The following is a 19,294-nucleotide window of genomic DNA, read 5'->3' as shown; positions in this document are numbered from 1 at the left end:
TTTATTTAAAATCATATATTGAACACTTATTTAGGCGTTTTCGATTGGTAAATTAACTTCGGAAATAAGTAGCTACAGATCACACCAATGACCAAAAAGTAACTTTCGGCAAAAGTACCAAAATAAAAGAAAGAGTAGGAAAAAAATAGTTAGTAACCTGACGATAAGACATTAATTGCATGAATTTAATCTCGGACATTAGATTGTCGCTGTTACATTTTTAACTGGAAAACTGAAATGTCCTTAGTAAGTTGTGCAACGGCCAGTTATTAAATTTACTGAAGTTTTCATCTCTTGAAAGTTATAATTTACGATGCAGAAATTTATTTTTGTTTAATTGAACTCCAATTATGTTATTATATAGTTTCCCGAATTTTTAAATTTTATAAATAATTTTATCTCATGAACTTGAAATTTTGATTTATTATATCGCCTGTGTTATATAAGTCTAGCACCATCTAAGAGGGCTACAAATTAATTTATTTACTTATTAGCTATTGTGTGTTTATCGTCTTTTTAACATATATTTGAGTTTATGCTAACTATTTTAGAATGCAGGAATGGTGGCATCTTATGTTGCAACAAAAGGGAAACATCCTTTTGGAACTAAACGACATAGATTGGACAATATGTTGAATGGGGAACCTGTTGGCTTGGACGAAGTCAAGGATGAAACATTAAAAGACCTTCTGTCGTGGATGTTAAAACTACAACCAGAAGAAAGACCATCTGCCAACGAAGCCTTGAACCATCCATTTCTTATGTCGGATGACGAGAAATTTTACTTTTTATGTAAAGTTGGTGACTTACAGTCGATTAATACAAATGATTCTCAATCTAGTATCGTCCAACAATTGAATATTGAATCTTCAAATTGGAAAAGTCAAATGGATAACGATGTTTATGAATATTTGGTAAATGGAAGAGAGTATGGATCTTCATGGACAGAATGCTTAAGGCTCATTCGAAATATTAGCATGCATTGGAACGATCGACCACGACCTCTACTACAAACAGAACCATTTTATAAGATTGGCGATTACAAGGCGTATTTTCTTAAAACGTTCCCCAGTCTCCCTGTTCGGGTACATGCTGCTGTCAGGTCAAATGAAGAATTTAAAGAAAATCCACAACTTAAAGGTAAGCATACTAGCTTGAATTTTTACATTTTTATTACACTTAAATTATGCGATCGTTGTACAATAGCAATTTGATTACATGATATTTTTACGTCATATTCTCATCATTTCTTTGCTCATCAGTCTTTATTTACTTAAATTCGAACAGAAAAAATATTATGGGAAAAATATTCATTACTACCATAAATATATAATGTAAACATTTTCAAGATTGTAAAAATGAGCCAATTTGACGATGTGAATTCTCAAAGTTCCACAATAAAAAGAAGGCTATTTGCAATTTTCATTATGGCAAATGTAGCATTAAATTGCACATTTATTAAACGATCTTCTATATTCTAAATTTACAGAAAATTACAAGTTCTTTTGAGCTCTCTCCTTGCTAAGTATACTGGAGATTACCAGTTCAGTGTGAACATCATTTAAAAGTGCACATTGATAATTTTCTAGCTTAGAATTAAATTTTTAATACTTTTTACTTAGAATTGCATTTTGAAAGTTGTATAGAGAATAAAAGTTGCTGTATCAGTTTTTACTAGAAAATTTCACAAAATAGATAAGCAAATAACGTTATTAATCGAAAAACATAAAAACAACGACTTTATTCATTAATTTCAATAAATTACTCCCACTGATCTCAAACGGGAAATACTCCCGGGAGAATATTTCCCGGGGAGTATTTTCCAGTCAACGTCGTCTACATTAATAATAATTTAAATAGACAAATAGATCAATAAATGGACAATCTGATGGATAGACGTATAATTGATCTGAAAATTTTCTGTGAAACCATGAAAATACTTTGCTCAATTACTCTCTTTAACTCTATTTATAAGAGATCTCCAAAGGAGCGTTGTATTGTACGAGAAAATTTTTCAAAGTATTTAAAGGTCATTGTCGTAGCCAAAGATAATTAAAATGTTCTGCATCGTTAATAAAATGCATCCAAATACAAAGATGATACAATATTTGAAACCAGAAATTCGATCATTGCATCGTTCGCGTTTCTTATCTAGTCAGTTTATTATATTTTAACACTACAACATCATGATTTCTTTTATATGTTTCTAAAACAGACAAGAATTTTCTCGAAAGGACTGAAAGATATGTTAAGAACTTACATCTTTCGTGGGGTTGAAAATTTATTGAATTGCATGATTCCTTTTCTTCCTGGGTAAAAATTTCCTTAAAAAGGAAATTTTATTGATAAGGAAAACCCTGACACTATAGACACATGACAGACAAATTGTTTCTTTCAAACAAATCATCATATGTTTAATAAAATAATTGAAAACTGCAAATAAGCATTTTCAATTCGGCAAAGGAAAACAATACCAGCAATCGTTTTCAAGAACGCAAATACTATGTTGAATAGTAAAAGTAATTCACCAAGGTATTTGCTATCTTCAAAACGATTTTCAGATTTGTCACCACGACAAAGTGTATATTTTAAAACTAACTATGTTGCACAAGAATGAGAAAAAGCATGACGTAGAGTTTGAGTTTGCAAAAAGATAGATAACGAGGTTCACTTTACCAATAAATAAGAGAAACTGTACGTGTCAGATAATTTAGAGTTAATGCATAAAATGCTATGAAACGAAAATTTAGCAACCTGTGTTATACTTTTATTGAACAGATATTTTAATATGATAATGGACTTTCTGTTCTAGTTTATGCATATCACTTTTCACTCTCGAGATATTGAAGTTTTTATTATGTCCGATTTACCTGATGTCACACTGGATAATGAGAGCTATATGTATTAGGCAAATTTGCTGATACATTATTTTAGCATGATGGAGTTTCCTTCTTTGTGATGTGTTAATGATATAAAATACTGCCTACCATTATCAACGTAAAGTTGTCATGAAAATGAAGGGTATTTGAAATATTGCAAGTAGTATAGTACATGGGGGTTCTAGATCACAAAAAGTTTACTTTTTGTTATCTATACCCCCCATGTACTATACTACTTATAACCGTGGGTAAAAACTATCTTTATAACAGCGTAAAATAAGACCATGGTTCAAAAGGCGTCCCTCAGTAAAAGGTCATGTAAAAAAGCTGTGCAAAAAATCGTTATTTCAAAGCAGTGTGAAAAAGGCCATGTTTCAAAGGCGTCCCTCAGTAAAAGGCCATGTAAAAAAGTCATTGTTTCAAAATATGGAATCTATATGTTTTAAAAACTATCTTTAGAAATAAATGTTAAGAAAGCATCGGTTCGGAGGCGATCCGGCAGCACAAATTTTAGCGTAGCTAAAATTGAGCAGGGGGATGGGATCGCCGAGAATTCATGCGAGCCTGGTGGGTAAAAAATTCTAGCTTTAGCTAGAATTTTCGGCTCGCCCCCGTGGGTCCGAAGGACGACAGAGGCTTAATATATGCTCTTTAAAACTATCTTTAGAAATCAAGTTAATAAAACATCTTTACAAAATATGGAATCTATTTGTTTTGAAATATATAGGTGCGTTTACAAACATTTTGTTAAAAGCATCGGTTCACGGCAGCACAGCGAAGTGACGAGCAGGAATGGAGCCTCCAGAATTCTAAGATTTATGGGGAAAATTTTCACGAAGTGAAAATTCGGAACGGCCCCGTAGATTCGATGAATATTCGAAGAATATTCGAGAATAACAGAGGCTTAAGAAATGCTCTTCAAAAAACCGTCTTTAATAATCAAGTGTTAATAATCAAGTGTTAATAAAATATCAGTATCAGCGCGCTTTTATAGTCGACGTATATTTGGTAAACTAGTGGCTTTTAACAATGGTCTGAAAACCCAGCGCGTGGTATAAATATTCTGTAATAATCAAGTGTTAATAATCAAGTGTTAATAAAATATCAGTATCAGCGCTTTTATAGTCGATGTATATTTGGTAAACTAGTGGCTTTTAACAATGGTCTGAAAACCCAGCGCGTGGTATATAAATATTCTGTAATAATCAAGTGTTAATAATCAAGTGTTAATAAAGCATCTTTTTAAATCGTTGTTGGCGAAGAATTTCAGGCAACTAAGCCTGAAATTTGAGCTAATAATGTCATAGATGCTCTTTACAAAACTATGGAATCTATATGTTTTTTTAATTTGTCTGTCAAGCGAGTGTCATATAATTTTTGTTAAAATTGTTTTTAATAATTGTTTCAGGATTTTGAATTTTTTTGTATATCACTTTTGTATTAATTACTTATTACAAACAGTTATGTGATATGTAGTCAAACATGAGGATTATTCTTCATCTTTAGGTTTAGCTTGATAGTTATCTTTAATAAATTTTTTAATTTTCGATTTCATCATTTACAAATTTTTAGTTGATAGAATATTATCTTCTATAATAGCCTGAAATTTTGTGAATAACCATTATATCTCATAGATAATGTAGATTGATGGTGTGAATAAACTTGAATTTTAGTTAATCCATTAAATGCTGCCAGCCATTTTTTTTCCATTTGTTCATAATATATTAGCAGATTTTTTCTGTAATGATTAATTTTGTTATTTTAATGATAAATTTTTGTTAATCTTATCTACCATAATATCTAATTTAACTGTTTTGAGTTATCAGATTGATTTATTAATAAAAGTGTAAATTCAATAAATTTAATATTATAAAACAATTCTGATAATATTTGTTGGCTTAACATTTGTGGTATAATTTAATTGATTACTTTGATATACTACTTTACTATTTACTATATCATCTATTTCAGATTTCGTATAATATTCATTTGCTAAATTAAAGTTTAAGCATATCTATTATCAGATTGAGTTTTAGTATAATAGTTAGTTAAATTAGAACTTAAAGCATACTTATTATCTGTTTCATTCTTATTATAATAGTTGGCTAATCTTGAACTTAAAGCATACTTATTATCTGTTTCAGTCTTTGTATAATATTTACCATCAGTTTGTGTTTTAGTATAATAGTTAGTTAAATTAGAAGTTAAAGCATACTTATTATCTGTTTCATTCTTATTATAATAGTTATTAATTTGAACTTAAAGCATACTTATTATCTGTTTCAGTCTTTGTAAAATATTTACCATCAGTTTGTGTTTTAGTATAATAGTTAGTTAAATTAGAAGTTAAAGCATACTTATTATCTGTTTCAGTCTTATTATAATAGTTATTAATTTGAAGTTAAAGCATACTTATTATCTGTTTCAGTCTTTGTATAATATTTACCATCTGTTTCAGTCTTTGTATAATATTTATTTAAATTAGAACTTAAAGCATACTTACCATTTGTTTCATTCTTTGTATAATAGTTGGCTAATCTTGAAACAAAAACATATTTATTATCAGCTTGTGTTTTAGTATAATATTTTAGTAAATTAGAAGTCAAAGCATACTTACCATCAGCTTGTGTTTTAGTATAGTAGTCATTAAATTTACCATCAGCTTGAGTTTTAGTATAATAATTATCTGATAGATGTGTTTTATCTATAGATCCTTGTATATTTACATTAATATCTGTTTTATCATGCCCATAAAATAAGCTCATGTATATTATTCCTCAGATTTTATATCCGGTTTATTATTTTTATGTTCGTAAACATGTTTAATGGTTGTCATACCACCTGATAAAAATCCTAAAAAAGGTAAAAATGGTGATACTTTTTCTACTAAACTGTACACATCTCGTTTTAAAAGGTCGTCTGATTTAAGCTGTTTTGTTAATTCTTTAGGATCTTCAATAGCATCAAACCCTTTTAATATATCTGAAAATTTTGATATAACTAAATCAGTTAAAAACTCATTGGTTTTTTGTAATCGTTTTTCTCGTATTCAGTGTACAATTTATCAATAATTTTTTCACTAGCTTTTTTAATGTAAGCAACTGACTTGTCTAAATCACCATCTTCAGCTAGTTTAAGTAGTTGATCTCTTTTATTAAAACTTTCTTGCGGTTTATCTTGTATATTATCATCACATACAGCATCTTTGATAGTATCATTTGCGGAATCAATCTCATTAATTATATCATCAATTGTTTCAGGCTCTTTACGCTTTGGCATATATATATAACACATGTTTTATTGCGGAATAACAATTTTCCATTGGTATGGGTATACAAGTTGAATTTCTAAATGTGCATACTTATTATTTTTCAATTTTTTGGTTATTTCTTCTATATCATCTTTCTCAAAACCATAAAGATAATCATCAAATATGGTTTTCATATCATTACGGTTTGGATTATAAAATGTAACTAAAAAACTTATATTTTCGCGATAAGGTTTAGAAATACTGGTCAATTGTTGCGTCACTATAATAGTAGAAATCCCATAATGACGAGCACTGAATCCTAATTTTATTAATTGGGAGGTCCTATTTTTAACATCTAAGCAACTTGCACAATCATCAAGTATAATAAGACTATTTGTCCCTTTATATACATTACTAACATATTTTAAAACAATATCTACACGATCTTGGTCACATTCTACTTTAATTAAATCAGAATCATTTATATATTTCCATTCTTGATAGGTTTTATTATATGATAGCGTTGGACATAATAAAATAATGTAATCGAAATGTCTATTAAAGTTTTTTTCTAACATTGTGAGAAGGTAATGACTTTTACCACAATTCGTCATGCCTAAAATAATCATATTAAAGGGTGTGTCCATTTATATATTACTAGTTATTTAGTATTGAATACTTTGGAGATCATTATTAACAAATTGAACAAGAGCATCACTAACAACATAGATATAACAGTTTAAATCTTTTGTATATGCTCTTTTTTTAATTTCAAGCAGAATGCCGTTTTGCGTATTCATGATTCGTTTTCCGTTACCAGCAATATTTTTTTCTTGAAAGGTGCGTAGATCGATAACTAATGAAAATTTATCTTTATAAAATTTTTCAATTGTCATGAAGCAATCTATCGGAATAGTTCTATCAAAAATTTTCTTGCTTCTTCATAAAATAGTGTTTTATTCATGCCTTGAGAAAATCATTAGGCACCCTCTATAGTTAATTTAACTTCATCGATTAATGGATATAAAAATTTTCACTATCACTAACTGAATTTTCTGTGAATAGTAGTACAATGCCTTTCATTGATTTACGAGGAACATTGACGTTTATATTCTGTAATGTACTTGACTTATCCCATTTTCCCTTTTTTAAGAGGGTTATATGTTCATAAAATAGGCTTCTTCCTATAGAATATAAATTTGTCACCTCATCAGCAATTTCTTGATTTTCAATAGTTTCATATTCCAGCTGAATGTTTTCTAATTCATAATCACCTATAGAATTACCGCTTTGAGGGATAAGGACTTGATCGCTCGGGGGTAATGTTATTATGTATTGAAAGTTATTATTCATATTGAAAGGACAATAAAGACCATGATCTTTAAGAATATTATCAATATTAATTTTTTGTCTTGTACCATAAATATCATACATTAATTTGTCTGCTAGTTTTTCTGAATCTCCACTTGTTGCACCACTATCATCCTTTGAAATGAGTTTTCGTAAATTTTCGCTACAAATACCGTATTCAATAAGACCTTGTCGATCACTTTTCGGTAACCACAAGTCTTTGTATACACTTATAACATTATGTTTATTACAATCGTAAAGGGTTTCTCCAGCCACTTTAATTTGTAGTCTATGTTGTAAAATCTGACTGAGATTATTTAAAAAGTGACTTTTTGTATTACTGATTTTAAGATCAAACGATAGATTAAGTGAACCAGGCACTAAGCAACTATTTGCTTTCAATTTCGGAATATTAATATAAACTTGTTCATTCGGTTTAAGGCTATTAGGATTAAAGGTTATACTATAAAAAGTACGGTTACCTTTAATTTTTGTCATAGCAGTCCTTTTATAACCAGGTAAAAGCTCTTCTTGTAATAATCTATTCATATATATTAAAACATATTTTATTTTCTTCTTTGTTTATACTGATCATATATTAACAAAGCAGCAGCAATAGCTAAAATCCAAAGATTAGAAGCTACAAATGATAGGCCCTTAGCTCCCCAAGATATAGCCTGAGCGATAATATTCAATAATGGTCCTAATACTGGCCATAATTTTTTACCTAGATTTACTAAAGCCTTAGAAAATTTACTAGTAGTTTGAGCACCTTGTAGGATTGTTTTTCTTGCACCAATGACAATGGTTGTAATTATCCCAGCCACAGATATAGCTAAAGCTGATAATCCTGGTATATTTTCCTTAACCCATTCTTTAAACCGTTGTAATCTAGTAATGTCTTCTTCTTGTTTCTCTCGTACATCCTCTTTATCTAATTGCTCTTGTTCTTCTCTAATTATAGTTTCTAATTCTGCGACTTTTTCGTGTAAATTAATTAATTCATCAATATTGTTGTCAATACCATTTTCATTTTCTATTTCATCTATTCTAGCTAAAGTTTTGTTTAGCTCTTCAGCAAAGTGATTTATTTGTGCTTCTATGAATTGTGGTCTTGTTCTTTTATCAATAGTTCCAGAGGGGGTCATTACACCCATATGTTCTCTAAGCTCTTGATTAGTTATTTGATTGAAATTTTCTGTATATTGATTATTTAATTCAACCATAGGCATACTTTCTTCAGTTTTTATAAATTCATCTTGCAAATTAATAATTCTTTTAATTTCGTTTTTAAATTGTTTAACAGCTTCTTTAGCAATTTTATTTTTATTATATTGTAATATCCCATTATTATTACGTGTTAAAATAATTATACCTTTACCTCGCTTATTTCTTGTATTTAATGGTCTGTAAGTAATATTATTTATATCAGTTTTACCTAAATTTAATTTTAAATTTAAACCTTCATAAGCTGCCACACCTTTTAGGCTATTAAATCTAAATTCTTTTTTATAATTTTTTGTAATAAAAGATTCAACAGCAAAAGAAACTTCATTTTCAGGTCTAGTAATATTTGTATAAACAGGAGTGGAATTAATAGGAACATCAGGAAGAGTATTAGTTTTATTTATCGGTCTTCTTATTGTTACACCAAAATTATCACCATTAAATGATGTTTCATTTTCATCAATAAATTGAAAATTTTGCCAATCTTCATTATCATCGTTATTATTATTGTTATTATCTTCTTGCTTCTTATCTTCTAATTCAATATAATCAAAACCTCCTTCAGCCATATAGATTACTCTATATTTTGTATTTCACTTTCTCTATATTTTGTATTTCACTTTCAGGAATCCAACTGTTATGTTTATTATCATAACCTAACCATTTAACTAAAACCATCTTTTTACCTTTAACCTTCTTACGTTTTAATATCTTTTCAACTCTATAAACATCATCTTTCTTATTAACAATTGATAGTTCCTCTTCATAAAATTTACCAATTATAGGCTCTCCTTCTAAATCTTCTGTAAAATTTTCTTCATAGCCTTTCGTAAATATAGATTTATACTTTGATATTCTAACCATATCACCAATTTTAATCTTAGGTAATGGTAAATAAGCAACTTCATGACCGTATAATGTATTCCATACTTCATCTTCATTATTTTTATTAACATCTTTAGGCTTCATCAAGATTGTACTGTGTTTTGTATTGTTATAATTATATACTAAATCATCTAATATATCAATCCATTTATATGTTCCTTTACTATAGAAATATTTCCACATTGATGTTTTAAGCGTTCTATTAAATCGTTCGACAATTGCAGCCTTTTTATCATTTTTAGTAGAAAAGTACTTAATTTCATGTTTCTCTAATAATGATTTTACACCTAAATTATAAAATTCTTTACCATCATCAAATTGAGCTAGTTTCGGGTAATTATTAAATCTATCTTTAAATTGACTTAATAGTTCTGCAACAGCTTTTGTCATATTATTTATGTCTTTCCTATAAACAGGGATAGCAAATGCATATCTACTTAATATTTCAATAGCTGTTAATATCCAATAATAACCATTGTTTTTATACTTATAAGAACCCATATCAACTAAATCCATTTGTATTTGTTCACCAAGATAGTTTACCCTTGTTTGTCTGAATTTATGTCTCCTAATAATAGGTTTATATCTAGTGTATGTATCTTGAGATATTAACCATTCTTTAACCTGTTTTCTACTAACATCTATACCTTCTTCTAATGCTTTCTGATACAACCGTTCTGCTGATTGATACCCTGTTTTAGGATCATAATAAATATCTCTTAAACTTTGCTCAATTTTAATGTCTTCATCCATTTAACTTACTCAAGATAACATTCAATAGAATACTACCTACATTAACAGGGTTACCATCTTGATCTAATATATTAAATATTAGCTCGTTAAAGGCTCCTTTATAATTGTAACTTTAGATTCAATATCATTGTATTCGTATACAGTACCAAATAACGACTGAATTGTTATTACTGGTAAAGTTAAAGCTATATTACTTTTTTTCCTTCAGGGTTATAATTATAACTTGAATTTACAAGATTAGAATAAATTTGTAAAAACGTTAATTCTCTGTTTATATCCACTTTAGAAACACTATTTTGTACGATACCTTTTTTCATAGTTTTTATGGTATCATTAAAACCTAGCATTTTTATAAGAGTATCAGCCAATACTAGTACCTCATCATTATTATTAGTTATTTTACAAGTTCCGTTGTTTTCTACCATCTCAATTTTTACATCAGCAGATTCAAAAAACGTTTTAAGCATTTTAAAAGTCCAGTAACCAGCATCTATATTATATTTTGTTGCGCCTATTGTAAAAGCTAAAGTATTATTTAATTTCACATTTTTATATTCCCAATACACATAAGCCTTTTTAATATATAAATATGAATAGTTAGTTGTTACTATACTTTCTTGTAAATCAATTTTTTTACTATCTCCGTCTATAAAAATAGTGAACTTTTTCATATATAACATAGCTTATATTATATGTCAGACAAGCAAATAGAAGAAAATGCTATAAAATTAGGCGATGATGATGATTTAAAACATGTACCAACATGGCCAAAAATATATTTAGAAACAACTAAAACGCCTTTGTTTTCAAATCTAATAGCAGCTGTTAATGGTGATGAAGGTCATTCTAAGGATTATTTCGATCATATGTTACATCGGTGGACTAGTAAATTTATTGTAAAACCTACATTTCAAAGGCCGGTAAATGTTGATATCTGTAACTTCAGATTGTATGTCACAGAGAATGATTATTTTATGAGTGGTCTACCACCTATAACAGCCATGTGGACAAGTGAAATTAAAAGTAAAAAAGAAAAACCGACTGGTATAAGATACAATATTAAAAGTCATTTAAATTATAAACAAGAAGCTTACTACGCTATGATTTCTGGGGCTTATGTTGCTAGTTTTTTATGTGGTATCGGTCTTAATCATTTAAATTATGATAAAAGTAGAATTATACAAAGCCTTGTGAAATACCATTTATATTATAGCATCAAAAAATTTATGAAGCATCCATCGTTATTAGACAAATATGACTTTACGGAACTGAAAAAGCATATACCTTATAAAGGTATTTTAAAATTTGATAAAAACAATGATGGGTATTATGTTAATTTTCAATATTCAACTACTGATTATAAGAGCTTCATTGCATATCATTCTGAAGGTATTACATCAATCGGAAAAGTTCTTTTGCAAGAGAGCATTGAAAGCTTTGTTTATACAATTCTAGGATCCCAAGCCAATACAAGATGGTCAATAGTTAATCATGGAGCTAAAAGCATGCAAACTCAAAACGTTTTTAGAAAATTATTAAATGATACTATTGTACAGAATGATACAACTGTATTGATATCTAACATGAGAAAGAGTATAAAAGACACGAATGTTATTTTAAATATGGCAATTAGTCCTGGTATGATTTTAATACCCAGCCGTATGATCATATTGAATAAAAAGATTGATGGTTATAATAATATTTTAACATTAGCGAATAAAACTATGAAATTCGGTATTAATTCTAAAATAAATTATTATGGAGTTAAAACTGAAAAACTAAAAAAAGTACATCAAGATAATACACCCTCACAACACCTAGATACTCTAGATGAAGTTCATAAAAAACCATTAGTACATAAATATACAAAATTGATGGTAAATAATCCCCATCAAACAGATATGATTGCTTTACTCGGTATATCAACACTATCAACATTCATATTAGTTAAATATGTTTTATAATATAATATGAAGAAAGTTCTAGATTTTAATCATATTTCGAGTGAGTTGAGTCAAGAAGAATTTGAAAAGCTTAAAAAGTTGTATTTATACTATCACAAAATGTATACCTGTTATAAATGGAAGTATAATAAATTAAATAAAATTAGACTATCATTAAACATGGGAAGTATTGTTCTAGTCTCGACTGCTGGTATTGTAGGTAGTGTAACCCTGAACCCGATAGTTATAGCTAGCCTATCAGGCTTAGGTGCTTTAATTCAAGGTTATATAGTTAAGTGTAAAATTAATAATAACTTAGAAATGTGTAAATTTGCATATACGTCATATGAAAAAATACTTATGGATATACGATCTTTTTTAAGAGGATTACCTTATGATGAAGTGATATTTATATCGGAAGTAAAAGTTATCGATGATATTATAATTGATTTTTGTACTACTATAGATGGTATGGTGAGTAAATATAACAAAAAATATAAAGATCTGTGAGTTATCTGTAAGATTATCTATAAGTTATCTGTGAGTTATCTGTGAATAAAATCTACATTATTATATAACATGTCTGAAGAAAACCTAAAGATAACTACTGTTAAAAAAGAGAAAGACCCTCTTAGAGTTGAAGCTGGCAAACGCTTGGCTGCTATATCAAAAGCTTCTAAAGAAAAGAAGATGAGAGATAGGATTGAATTAGAAAATAAAAAGAAAATTGAGGATAATAGCTGGAATATTAATTATGGATTCTTATTTGGGACTATTGGAGTATTAACTGCTATTGCTAGTCTCTATTATACAAGGAAAAATGATAAAAGGCAGGAAAAATTAGCAAACGATAAAGCGAAAGAAGAAACAACTAGTGAAAAACATGTTTTGATACAAAAAAATAAAAAATATAATTTAGACTCATTTGAATAAAATATTTCCTATTATATATGAGTAATACTATGAATAAGAAACAATTTATGAATGAAGCTTTTGATGCAGTGCTTGTGACAACAACTGCTGTAGGTCTTTCTATGGCGTCTAAAAAACTATTAGGTCAAAAATTAACAGACACAAACAGTATCAAAGATTTTGCTAAACTGGTTGTTGCTATTACAACATCAACAATGCTAGTTAAATATGCTCAGGATAAAAAATGGGTTCCTGAAAATCCATTTAAATCTGTATAAATATATATGACAAGTGTTATTATTAGTGGGGTTGGAACAGCTTTTGGAGCTGTTGTTAATGGCCTAGGATTTAGTCTAGCAGGCTGGCTATTTCATAAACTTGATAAAAACGGTTACGCTGAGGAAATGAAAAGATACCACGAGTCTTTAGTAAAACTACAAAAGGCTAAAGAAGCGTTCTATGAAGATGAAGTCAAGCAGCATGATAAAATACAACAGTTAAGACAAGAACTTCAATATGCTGATAATGATATAGAACTTACAAACAAAGCTTTAGATGCGCTTAGAAAAGTAAAAACGATACATTACAATGGATTAACATTTCATAGGGAACCACAATTAAATGACATTTACAAACCATCTAAGACTATGAAAAATTATCAATCTATTACAATGGTTTTGATTGGTGGTATATCTGGATATTTATTATATAAAATTACTTAAAAATAAAATATATAGTATTAGTATATGTATTGTAATAAATTTATTCATAAAGAATTAGAAGAGTTTTTTGGTTATGTAAATTGTTGCTTTTGTAATAAAAAGATATGTGATAATTATATTAATAGGTCTGTTAAGACATACTTATGTTGCAAAAATCAAGAAATTATTTCAGATAATAATAAAATGAATGTTTGTAAGAATTGCGGTTCTGTTCACTTGTACATAAATCATTTTGTTAATGAATGGATACCAGAAATTTGGAAGTGTCAAAGATCAGTTCATTCAAGGAGAAAATGGTTTTATAATAAAATTAGATTGTGTGTACCTTTTGAATATGTTGAGATGATTACAAATGATTTTATAAAGGTTGTTAGTACAATGATTAAGTATAAGTTGATACAGAAAAAGAATATTAGTATGTATAACTATTATATAATACGCTTAGCTAGCCTTAGGGGTATACCATTAAAACACCCTGTTAGAGATATGAAAAATAGTAAAACAAAGAGGATCTTTGATAATAGATTATTTGGTGAAGTATATAAAATTCTTGAGTGGGATAAAGGCATTGACTGTACTTATTATAAAAATTGGATAGAGTCAAAGAAATAAAAAATTTACTATTATATATGAATCTTAAAGATCTATTAAAAAAGATTAGAAATTTTATTCTATGTTGTAAAAAAAATAGTTCTAATATAGAAGGTATTTTGAAGGATTTTGAAAAAACATTATATAAATCAAAAGATAATTTAAACGCACCTTAAAAAAAATAATATATATAGTAATTATATAGAATGGTGAAAGTTATAAAAAACAAAGATGTATATAAATTTAAAGGACATGAAATTGATTTAGATTTATTAAATATATTAATGGAAGAAAAAAACATGTATATTAAATCATTAACGTACGAAATTTATTATAAAGACGATATTGATAGATATATAACTAAATATTATGAATTGAATACAAATGAATGGTTATCTTTTTCAAAAAATAGATATAATGTTGAAAATATAAAAAAAATATTAGATGTTATGTGTAGTATTAATATTGATTATGAACCTGTTATATTGAATACATTTAAACCATCTAATATATATACTATTAGTAGTGATTTTTATATACCTAATATATATACTATTAGTAGTGATTTTTATATACCACAGTTTACACATATCACTGAAGCTTTGTTTAATAAAGATCATGGATGGGATGATTGTTATTTTAAGTATGAAATCAACAATATAGATACAGATGTTTATGTTATAAAATTTGATTTATATGAATATTGTAATCATTCAAGTTCTAATGGAATTATTAAAATTTATCTCAAACGCATTAAATAACTATTTAAAAAATAAAATATATAGTATTAGTATATATGTGTTCAGATAAACCAATACGAGGAAGACCAAAATTTATACTAAAGAACAAATCAAACAACATAGGACATTATATATGCTCTCAAAACCATGGCATTGTGATTCATGTAATAAAACATATAGTTTAGCATATAAAACTTTACATCTTAAAACTAGAAAACATTTAATAAATTCAAAAATTAAAAATAATATAGTTTTATAAAATTTTATAGCGTTTAAATATACTTAAAGAAATATATATACATAATATATATGATAGAAAATATAAAAATAATAATGAAATTCTTAGTCTAGTGTATTTCGGCTGGCTGGGATTTTGAATGGTTGATAAAGATTTATATTCTAAATTTAGTTTTTATATACATAGATTCTTTACCAACAAAATTATTACATTATCCACCTGATTCTACAGGATATAAAAATGTAAAGATCTCCTAACATTTATACATACACTAATTAGCAAATAAACATCAATTAAAATTAGTTGAACATCATAAACATTTAAGGTTATTAATATTTAAAACTAATGATCATAAACAAGAACTTCACTATTATTATAATACAACAACAAAAGAAGCTCTCGATGACCCAATTATTAGAGAAAAATTAAACAGAGTGATCTGGGTACACGAGAAGGGTTTCAATCCATGGGAGGTCGGTCTAAGACCCGGTATGTTACCTAATACAATAAAAACTGAAGCTAAGTTAAGAGAATATTTACAAAATATTTAAAAAACACTCAAAAGTTAAATAGATTAATTTAATTATTTTTTATAAAAAGTTTTAACTATAGATTTATTTCTATAATTAAAATTAGTGCGTTTAAAAAAAAATAAAATAAAATATATAGTATATATATGAATAGAGATTATTTAAATCGAAAGGTACTTAAAGACAAACCTATATTATATAATATGCAGAAGATGAATATAGATAAAACAAAACATAAGGTACTTAAAGACATGAGTATTTTATATAGTATGCCTAATATGAATAGAGATGAACTTCAAAATTTAACTAAAGACGATTTAATTAATTTAATATTAAATCAAAAGCCGTGGGTTGAAGTTAATAATACTTCAATTTCCAAACCAGTACAAAAAGTACTATCACAATCCAATATTAAACAAATGACTGTACAACAATTGAAAGCTATTGCTAAAGAGAAAAAGGTTAAAGGTTATTATAAACTTAGAAAAAACGAATTAATCAAAGTATTAACACCAGTCCCAAAACCAAGAAAGAGTGTAAAAGAGATGGTTAAAGAGTATGAGAACAATACACATATGCTATCAGATAAAAATAAGAAACCAGTACCAACACCAAGAGTTGAAATAAAAGAAACAAACAATGCTCTTAAAGGTTATACAAAGTCATATAGAATAAGTATTATGGACATTAAAATGCCATTAATACAATTGCAGAGCACAAGAAAGTATCTTACATATTATATTAAAGAAATATTAACAACAATGAAAGGATTAAAATTTATTGAAACGCTTGAGGTAACATTTGAAAAAATTAAAATAAAATATGGTGGTGATGTTGATCATGTAACAAAAACAGCTTATTTCAACAGTCCAGCTTTAACAATTACTAATTCTAATGAAATCAATGAATCACTACAAATTTCAAAACAAAATATATTAAATAAGATTAGTAAATTTACACAAGAAGGTTCTGGATGGTCTATTCAATCTATAGATAATCATTATCTTAATGTTGTTAAATACAAACCATTACAAGGGTCTTCATACATTAATTTACCTCAAGAACTTAAAACTCTAAAAGGGTTTGATAAATATGAAAAATAAAGATAATGAATGTTTTATGTGGTGCCATATTAGACATATTAACCCACAAAATAAATACCCACAAAGGATTAAAAAATCTGATAAGGAATATATTAACAAATTAGACTACTCTGGGATCGAATTTCCAGTAACTGTTAAACAATATAATAAAATCGAAAAGCAAAACAAAATTAACATTAATGTCTTCGGGTATGAAGATAAAAAACCATACCCCATTTATATATCAAAAGAAAAATTTAAAGACCATATGGAACTACTATTAATAACTGATAATGAAAACAAACATTATATTCTAATAAAAAATTTTAATGCATTTATGTACAATCAAACAAAGCATAAGGAAAGGAAACACTTTTGTATGCGTTGCCTTCAATGTTTTAGTTCTGAAAAAATATTAAATAACCATATAGAAAACTGTATATTAATAAATGGTATACAATCAATAAGAATGCCTGATAAAAATAACAACATACTTAAATTCAGCAACTATCATAAACAACAACAAGTACCATTTGTTATATATGCTGACTTTGAAGCAATCACAGAAAAGATATCTAGTTGCCATCAAGACAACGATAAATCATATACAGAAGCTTATCAGAAGCATACAGACTGCGGTTATGGATATAAAGTTGTTTGTTGTTATGATGATAAATTTAGTAAACAAATTAAACTATATAGAGGTGAAAAAGCTGTTTACAAATTTATGGAAGCTATGTTAAAAGAAGTTAAATATTGTAAAAATATTATGAAAACCCACTTTAATAAACCATTAAAAATGACATCTAATAATGAAGAAGAATTTAAAAAAGCTGATGAATGTCATATCTGTAACAAAAAATATACTAAAAACGATATTCGAGTTCGAGACCATTGTCATATTACTGGTAAATACAGAGGATCAGCCCATCAAGATTGTAATTTAAAACTTAGAATATACCCTGATAAATTAAAGATACCAGTAATATTCCACAATCTACGTGGATATGATAGCCACTTTATTATGCAAGAAATAGGAGCTATTGTTAATAAGCATACATACAAAAACAAAAAAGGTGAGGAAACGCATATGAATATAAATGCTATACCTAATAATATGGAGAAATATATGGCTTTCATGTTAGGTAACCATTTAACATTTCTTGATAGTTTTCAATTTATGAGCTCTAGTTTAGAAAAGCTTGTTAGTAATTTACCTAAAGAATCATTTAAATATACATCTAATCAGTTTAAAGGTGAAAAACTTAATTTAATGACTAAAAAAGGTATATACCCATATGATTATATGGATAGCTTTGAAAAATTTGATAATGGGCTGCCTTCAAAAAAAGATTTTTATAGTATTCTTACTGATGAGAATATCTCAGATGATTCTTATAACCATGCACAAAAAGTGTGGAATACATTCAATCTCAAAAACATGGGTGAGTATCACAACTTGTATCTGAAATCTGATGTTTTGTTATTAGCTGATGTATTTGAAAACTTTCGAAAAACATGCTTTCAATATTATAAATTAGACCCATGTCACTATTTCACATCTCCTGGTTTGTCTTGGGACGCTATGCTTAAAATGACAGATATTAAATTAGAACTAATGACTGATATTGACATGTTTCAATTCATCGAAAATGGTATGAGAGGAGGTATTAGTTATATTGCTAATCGATATGGTAAGGCTAATAATAAATATATAGAAACATTTGATAAGAATAAACCCTCAAAATATATAATGTATCTTGACGCAAATAATTTATATGGATGGGCTATGTCACAAAACTTACCTACTAGTGGTTTCAAATGGTTAACTAATAAACAGATTAACAACATAAACCTTGCTAAATACAATGCAGATAGTACAAAAGGTTTAATTTTAGAAGTTGATTTAGAATACCCTGAAGAACTACATGATTTACATAATGATTATCCTGTTGCACCAGAAAAAGTTAAAGTAACTAGTGATATGTTGTCAAAATATTGTAAGACAATTGCTTCTAATTATAATATATCAACAGGTTTAGTTTTAAAATTAATACCTACTTTAAAAAATAAAGAAAAGTATGTGCTGCATTATAGAAATCTTCAACTATACTTAGATCTAGGGTTAAAGTTAACTAAAGTACATAGAGTACTTGAATTTAATCAATCTCCATGGTTGAAAAAATATATAG

At 27.4% G+C, this 19,294-nt stretch overlaps 1 protein-coding gene across 5 annotated transcripts in view; it reads left to right on the top strand.

Annotated features, from left to right (window-relative positions):
• The window catches only part of LOC124449820, a 67,316-nt gene that overhangs the window by 38,730 nt on the left and 9,292 nt on the right, over positions 1–19,294 (top strand). For 4 of the 5 annotated variants that reach the window (XM_047000729.1, XM_047000730.1, XM_047000728.1 and 1 more), the window contains one exon: positions 552–1,140. In XM_047000729.1, coding sequence (XP_046856685.1) covers positions 552–1,140 — 589 coding nt within the window. The remainder of the gene's footprint in view (positions 1–551; positions 1,141–19,294) is intronic. The other variant, XM_047000731.1, reaches the window with a different exon arrangement.

The sequence above is a fragment of the Xenia sp. Carnegie-2017 genome, unplaced genomic scaffold (assembly GCF_021976095.1).
Source record: "Xenia sp. Carnegie-2017 unplaced genomic scaffold, XeniaSp_v1 HiC_scaffold_23, whole genome shotgun sequence".
Lineage (NCBI taxonomy): Eukaryota > Metazoa > Cnidaria > Anthozoa > Malacalcyonacea > Xeniidae > Xenia > Xenia sp. Carnegie-2017.
The sequence above is the reverse complement of the archived record's forward strand: the minus strand, read 5'-3'. Positions and strand labels throughout refer to the sequence as shown.